Source organism: Entelurus aequoreus, linkage group LG01 (genome assembly GCF_033978785.1).
Source record: "Entelurus aequoreus isolate RoL-2023_Sb linkage group LG01, RoL_Eaeq_v1.1, whole genome shotgun sequence".
Taxonomy (NCBI): domain Eukaryota; kingdom Metazoa; phylum Chordata; class Actinopteri; order Syngnathiformes; family Syngnathidae; genus Entelurus; species Entelurus aequoreus.
In genome coordinates, this window is record NC_084731.1 from 889,590 (window position 1) to 899,090 (window position 9,501).

The 9,501-nt window shown below is 43.7% G+C and overlaps 1 protein-coding gene across 2 annotated transcripts; it reads left to right on the forward strand.

Moving 5' to 3' along the window:
• The first annotated feature begins 388 nt into the window (after positions 1–388).
• Positions 389–8,966, forward strand: LOC133646431 (coagulation factor X-like). Of its 2 annotated transcripts, XM_062041773.1 has the most exons (7): positions 392–607; positions 1,229–1,342; positions 4,203–4,328; positions 4,405–4,676; positions 6,587–6,704; positions 6,782–6,969; positions 7,047–8,961. In XM_062041773.1, the coding sequence occupies exons 1-7, from the start codon at positions 520–522 to the stop codon at positions 7,455–7,457; spliced, it is 1,317 nt and encodes a 438-aa protein (XP_061897757.1). In that variant the 5' UTR covers positions 392–519; the 3' UTR covers positions 7,458–8,961. The 2 variants fall into 2 exon arrangements, with proteins under 2 accessions (XP_061897766.1, XP_061897757.1); XM_062041782.1 differs by lacking the exon at positions 1,229–1,342 and having other exon boundaries at positions 389–607; positions 7,047–8,966.
• Positions 8,967–9,501: the final 535 nt, after the last annotated feature.

Below are 9,501 nucleotides of genomic sequence, written 5' to 3' on the forward strand. Positions count from 1 at the left end.
GTTGAAAAGGATTTGTTGTATTCTCTTTTTATTTACCATTTACACAACGTGGTTTTGGGTTTTGTATATGAAATAGATTTTTTAAAAATATTTTATAATCTATATTATAATGAAAAAATATATATCTTTCTAGAAATTACGTAAAAACACGCATTTGTTCAAAAGTGTCTGAGCTTTTGGGACACCTTGCCTTATAAAAGTCTTACTAGAACATGACTTGTATTTGCTATCAGGAGATGTCCCTCAACAAATGATAGAAACAAACAAACTGGTGTGCTGCTTGTTTGGAGGAGTCAGAGTCCAAGAACAAGTTGAGTTTGCACTGCTAACTGAACTTGATGTCAACATCCGAACACACGTGGAGCTCCCTGAACATTGAGAGCAAACATGTGGGAGGCAGTCAGGTGACTCACCCATGTAATGGAGGACGATGTGCAGGAGCTTCTCTCACTGGCCTTCACCACCGGGATGTGACCAGATTCATTGACCCCCAATGTGTGTGTGGTTGCACGCAGCGTCATGGCCCTTTGCGTTGTATTACCTCAAATGTCCGTCCTCTGGCTTACCTTGCTCACGTGCGGTCTTCAGGTGCAGAGCCAAGGCCACGGTAAGACATTTGACCTTCTTAGTACTTGTACGTCATCTGTAACATGAAATAGATAGTTAGCTTTCTAAACCTAAATGTTAAAGTAGAAGTCTCCCCATGGAAATATTTGGTGTTCAAACTTTCCTTTAAAGAATTCTTTCTCATATAGTCCAATACAGTCTTTTTCAACCACTGTGCCGCGTGAGATACAGTCTGGTGTGCCGTGGGAGATGATCTAATTTCACCTATTTGGGTTTAAAATATTTTTTGCAAAGCAGTAATTATAATCCGCAAATGATGTGTTGTTGTTGAGTGTCGGTGCTGTCTAAAGCTAGGCAGAGTAACCGTGTAATACTCTTCCATATCAGTAGGTGGCAGCTGGTAGCTAATTGCTTTGTAAATGTCTGAAACAGCGGGAGGCAGTGCAAAGGTAAATAGGTATCTAATGCTTAAACCAAAAATAAACAAAAGGTGAGTGCACCTAAGAAAAGGCATTGAAGCTTAGGGAAGGCTATGCAGAACCAAACTAAAACTGAACTGGCTACGAAGTAAACAAAAACAGAATGCTGGACGACAGCAAAGACTTACTGCGGAGCAAAGACGGTTGTTGATCTGATCCGTAGATTTTCTGGTTGCCTGCAGATGGTGATGCATGTGAGTCGATGCCCTGCGCTCACGGAGGACATTGTGAAGATGGCATCGGCAGCTACAGCTGCTACTGTGCTGAAGGCTACCAGGGCTCCAATTGTGAAATTGGTACAGAAGCATCGCACCTGTGGACGTCCAGCTTAGATGACTTGTAAACCAGCACAGCAATGTTTATCATCAATCTCAAATCTAGATGAGGCAATTCCTGAAGAAAATTGGGTGTGAATGCTCCAATGCTGAAGTTGAACTGAAATCCGGGATTTTTTTTTAGAATTGTTGAAGTAGAGCACACACTTCCCAAACAAGCTGAATATTTTGAAGTTGGAATGGTTGGAATCAGATGAAAAATGTGGGAATTGGGGAACTTTGAAAAATGTTCCATTGATTTCAAAGGGAATTTCCAAAACATGTGGGAATTTCGGGAAAAGCAGGGATTTTTTTGAACATTCTAAAACACTTGAAATGGTCTGAATAAGTGGAAATGGTCGGTGTTGGAATTTTTCAAATCGGTCGAGAAATGTTGAAGTAGTAACATGTTGCATTGAGAAATGGTATTACGGAATGCCTGGAATTTTGGGAAAACCAGACATTTTCCAGTTCAAAAAACAACTTTGTTGGAATGTTTTGACGGTGGAAACGGTTGAAGTGGGTTGAAAAATGTGGGAGGAGTAGAAAAAAGGGTGGAAATAGGGCTTTGGAAAACCAGGAATTCTGGAGAAGGGTAGTTTGAATTTCCAGAATGGTTGAATGTGTTGAAGGTGGAATGGTTTGAATCGGTTGAAAAATGTGGAAATGGTGGAAGTTTGAAAAATGGCCAATTAATTTTGAATGGGAAAAATGTCCCGGAAAACCTGGAATTCTAGGAAATCTGGGAATTTGTCAAGGGAAAGCCTGCGATTCCAGAATAGGCTGAACAGTTTGAAGTTGGAACAGTTGGAATCAGATGAAAAATGTAGGAATTGGGGAACTTTGAAAAATGTCCCATTGATTTCAATGGGAATTTCCAAAAAATTTGGGAATTTCAGGAAAAGCGGGAATTTTTTTGAAAATTCGACAACAATTGAATGGTCTGAATGAGTTGAAATGGTTGGTGTTGGAATTTTTCAAATCGGTCGAGAAATGTTGAAGTAGTTGAATTGAGAAATGGTATTACGGAATCCCTGGAATTTCGGGAAAACCGGGAATTTCCAGTTCAAAAAACAACTTAGTTTTTTTGTCTCATTAAGAGGAATGTTTTGACGGTGAAACGGTTGAAAAATGTGGGAAGAATAGTTGTCAGAAAAAAGGGTGGAAATAGGGCTTTGGAAAACCAGGAATTCTGGAAAAGGGTAGTTTGAATTTGAAAAATTATAGTTTGAATTTCCAGGATGGTGGAATGTGTTGAAGGTGGAATGGTTTGAATCGGTTGAAAAATGTGGAAATGGTGGAAGTTTGAAAAATGACCAATACATTCTGAATGGGAAAAATGTCCCGGAAAACCTGGAATTCTAGGAAATCTGGGAATTTGTCAAGGGAAAGCCCGCGATTCCCGAATAGGCTGAACAGTTTGAAGTTGTAATGGTTGGAATCAGATGAAAAATGTGGGAATTGGGGAACTTTGAAAAATGTCCCATTGATTTCAAAGGGAATTTCCAAAAAATGTGGGAATTTCGGTAAAAGCGGGAATTTTTTTGAACATTCTAAAACACTTGAAATGGTCTGAATAAGTGGAAATGGTTGGTGTTGGAATTTTTCAAATCGGTCGAGAAATGTTGAAGTAGTAACATGTTGCATTGAGAAGTGGTATTACGGAATGCCTGGAATTTTGGGAAAACCAGACATTTTCCAGTTCAAAAAACAAATTTGTTGGAATGTTTTGACGGTGGAAACGGTTGAAGTGGGTTGAAAAATGTGGGAGGAGTAGAAAAAAGGGTGGAAATAGGGCTTTGGGAAAGCAGGAATTCTGGAGAAGGGTAGTTTGAATTTCCAGAATGGTTGAATGTGTTGAAGGTGGAATGGTTTGAATCGGTTGAAAAATGTGGAAATGGTGGAAGTTTGAAAAATGGCCAATTAATTTTGAATGGGAAAAATGTCCCGGAAAACCTGGAATTCTAGGAAATCTGGGAATTTGTCAAGGGAAAGCCTGCGGTTCCAGAATAGGCTGAACAGTTTGAAGTTGGAACAGTTGGAATCAGATAAAAATGTAGGAATTGGGGAACTTTGAAAAATGTCCCATTGATTTCAATGGGAATTTCCAAAAAATTTGGGAATTTCAGGAAAAGCGGGAATTTTTTTGAAAATTCGAAAACAATTGAATGGTCTGAATGAGTTGAAATGGTTGGTGTTGGAATTTTTCAAATCGGTCGAGAAATGTTGAAGTAGTTGAATTGAGAAATGGTATTACGGAATCCCTGGAATTTCGGGAAAACCGGGAATTTCCAGTTCAAAAAACAACTTTGTTTTTTTGTCTCATTAAGAGGAATGTTTTGACGGTGAAACGGTTGAAAAATGTGGGAAGAATAGTTGTCAGAAAAAAGGGTGGAAATAGGGCTTTGGAAAACCAGGAATTCTGGAAAAGGGTAGTTTGAATTTGAAAAATTATAGTTTGAATTTCCAGGATGGTGGAATGTGTTGAAGGTGGAATGGTTTCAATCGGTTGAAAAATGTGGAAATGGTGGAAGTTTGAAAAATGACCAATACATTCTGAATGGGAAAAATGTCCCGGAAAACCTGGAATTCTAGGAAATCTGGGAATTTGTCAAGGGAAAGCCCGCGATTCCCGAATAGGCTGAACAGTTTGAAGTTGGAATGGTTGGAATCGGATGAAAAATGTGGAAGGTAGAGCGCGCCAACATCTGGAGAAGAAGAAGAACTAGATGAATGTTGTTGTAGAAAAGCCTATGTGGAGCATTCACACAATAACAAAGTCATGTGCGTACTACAGAAGCTCCAACCAAAGCGGTGTTGATGCTTTCTTGTTTCTTAACAGCCGCTCCTCAACTCTGTGAAAACCAAAATGGCGGTTGTGAGCACTTCTGCAGGGTGGTGCGAGGACACATTGAATGCTCATGTGCTGATGGGTATTTCCCCGTGGACAAATCATGTCACTCCAACGGTGAGTCTACAGTACTTTCTGCCTCAAATTTCAGAGGTTCTGAATTCCACTCTTCACACCACAAAACTCCTTTTAGAGCCCTTCAAATGTGGCGCCATCATCTCTGGAAAGACACGGTCCATTTTCAGGTATCAGCACCGGAACTACACGCAGGGAAGCGACTCCTGGTTGAACCAGACCGACATAGAAAGCAACATCACCTCCACCGCCGTCTCATCTCCTGGTAACTTCAGCACCGATCAAATCCCGCATGACTTTGAAGAGGAGGAATATGTCTTACCTGAAATGATGGGAATGACCCGCATCGTCAATGGCAAAGACTGTCCGCCAGGGGAATGTCCATGGCAGGTGAGACAAGGGATGGACTGTGTCGGGGTATTAAAGGCCTACTGAAACCCACTACTACCGACCACGCAGTCTGATAGTTTATATATCAATGATGAAATCTTAACATTATAACACATGCCAATACGGCCGGGTTAACTTATAAAGTGACATTTTAAATTTGCCGCTAAACTTCCGGTTCGAAACGCCTCTGAGGATGACGTATGCGTGTGACGTAGCCCGACGAACACGGGTATGCCTTCCACATTGAAGCCGATACGAAAAAGCTCTGTTTTCATTTCATAATTCCACAGTATTCTGGACATCTGTGTTCGTGAATCTGTTTCAATCATGTTCATTGCATTATGGAGAAGGAAGCCGAGCAAGCAAAGAAGAAAGTTGTCGGTGCGAAATGGACGTATTTTTCGAACGTAGTCAGCCACAACAGTACACAGCCGGCGCTTCTTTGTTTACATTCCCGAAAGATGCAGTCAAGATGGAAGAACTCGGATAACAGAGACTCTAACCAGGAGGACTTTTGATTTGGATACACAGACGCCTGTAGAGAACTGGGACAACACAGACTCTTACCAGGATTACTTTGATTTGGATGACAAAGACGCAGACGTGCTACTGTGAGTATGCAGCTTTGGCTTTTTTTTGCGTATGTACGTAACTTTTTTTAAATATATAAGCTTTATGAACCTTGGGTTAGGTGAACGGTCTTTTGGGCTGAGTGATTGTGTGTGTTGATCATGTGTTTGAATTGTATTGGCGTGTTCTATGGAGCTAGGAGCTAGCAGAGGAGCTAGGAGCTAGCATAACACGTACCGTACCGTACGTGCGCGTCACGTACGTAACTTTTTAAAAATATATAAGCTTTATGAACCTTGGGTTAGGTGAACGGTCTTTTGGGCTGAGTGATTGTGTGTGTTGATCGGGTGTTTGAATTGTATTGGCGTGTTCTATGGAGCTAGGAGCTAGCAGAGGAGCTAGGAGCTAGCATAACAAACACGCAGGTGTTATTATGCAGGATTAATTTGTGGCATATTAAATATAAGCCTGGTTGTGTTGTGGCTAATAGAGTATATATATGTCTTGTGTTTATTTACTGTTGTAGTCATTCCCAGCTGAATATCAGGTACCGTGAGTATGCAGCCTTGGCTGCTAAACATTCGATAACTTGACCGTATGTGCGCGTCACGTACGTAACTTTTTAAAAATATATAAGCTTTATGAACCTTGGGTTAGGTAAACGGTCTTTTGGGCTGAGTGATTGTGTGTGTTGATCAGGTGTTTGAATTGTATTGGCGTGTTCTATGGAGCTAGGAGCTAGCAGAGGAGCTAGGAGCTAGCATAACAAACACGCAGGTGTTTTTATGCAGGATTAATTTGTGGCATATTAAATATAAGCCTGGTTGTGTTGTGGCTAATAGAGTATATATATGTCTTGTGTTTATTTACTGTTGTAGTCATTCCCAGCTGAATATCAGGTCACCCCCGGCTCTCACAGCATCTTCCCTATCTGAATAGCTTCAACTCCCCACTAGTCCTTCACTTGCACTTTACTCATCCACAAATCTTTCATCCTCGCTCAAATTAATGGGGAAATTGTCGCTTTCTCGGTCCGAATCTCTCTCACTTCATGCGGCCATCATTGTAAACAATAGGGAACTTTGCGTATATGTTCAACTGACTACGTCACGCTACTTCCGGTAGGTGCAAGCCTTTTTTTTATCAGATACCAAAAGTTGCAATCTTTATCGTCGTTGTTCTATACTAAATCCTTTCAGCAAAAATATGGCAATATCGCGAAATGATCAAGTATGACACATAGAATAGATCTGCTATCCCCGTTTAAATAAAAAAAATTCATTTCAGTAGGCCTTTAAAGTGAGATACTGTGTTGAAAGTCCTTGGTGTTCTCAACACAGGCACTTCTCATCAATGAGGAAGGCCAAGGGTTTTGTGGCGGTACCATCTTGACCCAATACATCATCTTGACTGCAGCGCACTGCATGAAGCAATTAAATTACATCTCTGTGAGGCTGGGTGGGTCTGACTGACCAATGAGTCCAAGTCTGTCCTTGGGATGTTTTCTTGACAACTGCCGGCCTCTGTCCATTCAGGTGAGTTTGACGTACTGGTGACTGACGGGAACGAAGCCAACCACAATGTGGAGGCTGGCTTCAAACACCATAACTACCGCCCAGACACTTATCACAACGACATTGCTCTCATCAAACTGGCCACGCCCATCAAGTTCTCCAGGTTCGTCTTGCCAGCCTGCATGCCTGAATCAGATTTTGCTGAGAAGGTGAGCTTTTATTGGCTTCACGTTGATGCACAGTATGTGTACACGCACTGTATATGTTTGGCCACCTGTCTCGGCAGGTTCTGATGAAGCAGCCGCTTGGCATGGTTAGCGGTTTTGGACGTCTTGGCGAGGGTCAACAACCGTCCACCATCTTGCAGCGCCTTGCCGTGCCCTATGTGGCCCGCCAGGTTTGTCAAGAATCCACCGGTTTTCATATTTCTACACGCGTGTTCTGTGCCGGCTATGACAAAGAAGCAAATGATTCATGCAAGGGAGATAGTGGCGGGCCGCATGTCACAAAGTTCAAAGGAACATATTTCCTCACTGGCATAGTGAGCTGGGGAGAAGGCTGTGCACGAGAAGGCAAATATGGCGTTTACACACAAGTATCCAGATATATTCGCTGGATCCGTGGAGGCATTCAGAAGCTGATGAGCGTAGGCAGGGTGAAGAGGCACCAAGGACCAATCAGGTGGCTGGATATGTAAAATGACCAGACTTTACAGTCCATCACTACATCTAGTAGGAAAACAACTTTTAATCTGTGCCTTATAATCTTTATGTATATCCTGATACCATGACCATAATAAAAACTACAACAGTTGATGTGATCAAATGTGTGTGACGTATGATTCATCTAGACTAGGGCTTTCCAATGCGCAGCCAGGGCGCCATTTACTACACGCATGTCACGGAGTGGTGAGCGTTGCTTGATGCGTGACCCCAAGGATGCAGAGAATAGCAGGCGGAATGCAAGTAAAAAAACTATTACTTACAAGGAAGCGTGGAACCAAAAGAGCACACGGAAGCATCGGTCTCAAAAGGAAGAGGAAGAATGATTCAGCCCTGAAGGAGGGACCCAGGTGGAACTATTTAAACGAGGAACAGGTCTGCTGACACGACGTGGAACATTCTAAGTTTATTCATATAGCCCTTAATCACAAGTGTATCAAAGGGCTGCACAAGCCACAACGACATCCTCGGCTCAGATCCCACATCAGAGCAAGGAAAAACTCAACCCAATGGGATACAATGAGAAACCTTGGAGGGGACCTCAGCAGGAGTGGGTCTAGTTAATAGTGTGAGAGTCCAGTCCATAGTGGATCTAGTTAATAGTGTGAGAGTCCAGTCCATAGTGGATCTAGTTAATAGTGTGAGAGTCCAGTCCATAGTGGATCTAGTTAATAGTGTGAGAGTACAGTCCATAGTGGATTTAACATAATAGTTTGAGAGTACAGTCCATAGTGGATCTAGTTAATAGTGTGAGAGTCCAGTGCATAGTGGATCTAGTTAATACTGTGGGAGTCCAGTCCCTAGTGGATCTAGTTAATAGTGTGAGAGTCCAGAAAGTAAAGGTGCTGCAAAACACAGAGATCAAACAGGAAACACTGACAAAACAAGAGCACCAGGACAGAAAGTGATTCCAAACATAGGAAAATCCAAACATAACCAGACTGTCAGTAGCACTTCTGGCAGTAGCCCCCTTCCAATAACGGATTCCAGACGTTAAGTTTAACAAAAAGTCCAAAACCAAGGGAGGGTGGAAGGAGGAATGGCGCCAAACTGCGCCCCTGCCTCAACAAGCCGACCGACAGTCCAGGCCATGTGCCCCCGCAGCCAGCGGGGAAGAGCCCGGTGGCGGCGGCGATTTGAACGCCGCTGCATCTAGTGAGGCGAGCGCCCACGGAATGTCCACATCCGTGGCCAACGAGAAGGCAGTTGCGAGTGGCCACGGTGCACCAGCAGCTACAATCGTCCATGCCCAGGTCCTTAGCATAGCTGCTGATCGTGCAGAGGGCGTCCCTGAAACGGCCACACTCTAGGCTGACAAGGGGGCCGCTTGTGCGATCGACAAGGAGGTAGCGGAGGCGGCGAGGAGTCCACTGGAGACGTAGAAGGCGGCGGCCTCGGCAAGAAGCTCGCTGAAGACGAAAAGAAGGCGGCGGCCTCAACGAGGAGCCCGCAGGAGACGAAGAAGGCAGCGGCTGCGGTGGCCTCACTGGGAAAGGTGAGAGCTGTGCCTCCCCTGTCGCACAGCTGACCTCAGCCCCCCCCCCCCCCCCCCCCCCCCTCAAGGGACTGATCCCAGACGTCCCCAAAGAGGCCAACAGACGACAGGGATGGGTTGGAGGGAGCTTGAAAAGAGGCAAAACATCGCTTTGATTCGGCCATCAGTGCCAAAATGTTGTTAAGCCTCTCTGCCATTGAAATCTCTGCGGGGTTACTCACTGGCTGGGTCACTTCTGTCACGGGTGCGTGAGCGTTGCTTGATGCGTGACCCCAAGGATGCAGAGAATGGCAGGCAGAATGCAAGTAAAAAAACTATTTTTACTTAGGAAGCGTGGAACCAAAAGAGCACACGGAAGCATCGGTCTCAAAAGGAAGAGGAAGAATGATCCAGTCCTAAAGGAGGGACCCAGGTGGAACTAAATAGAACTAATTAAAGGAGGAACAGGTGTGCTGACAGGACGTGGAACAGAAAGTAAAGGTGCTGCAAAACACAGAGACCAAACAGGAAACACTGACAAAACA

What these genes read in the sequence shown, in the direction of transcription:
- LOC133646431 (XM_062041773.1), top strand. Translation starts at nt 520, where the DNA reads ATGGCCCTTTGCGTTGTATTACCTCAAATGTCCGTCCTCTGGCTTACC. An exon ending in GGTGCAGAGCCAAGGCCACG is followed by an intron (nt 608 to 1,228) that starts GTAAGACATTTG and finishes GGTTGCCTGCAG; the next exon opens with ATGGTGATGCATGTGAGTCG. An exon ending in CAAATCATGTCACTCCAACG is followed by an intron (nt 4,329 to 4,404) that starts GTGAGTCTACAG and finishes AACTCCTTTTAG; the next exon opens with AGCCCTTCAAATGTGGCGCC.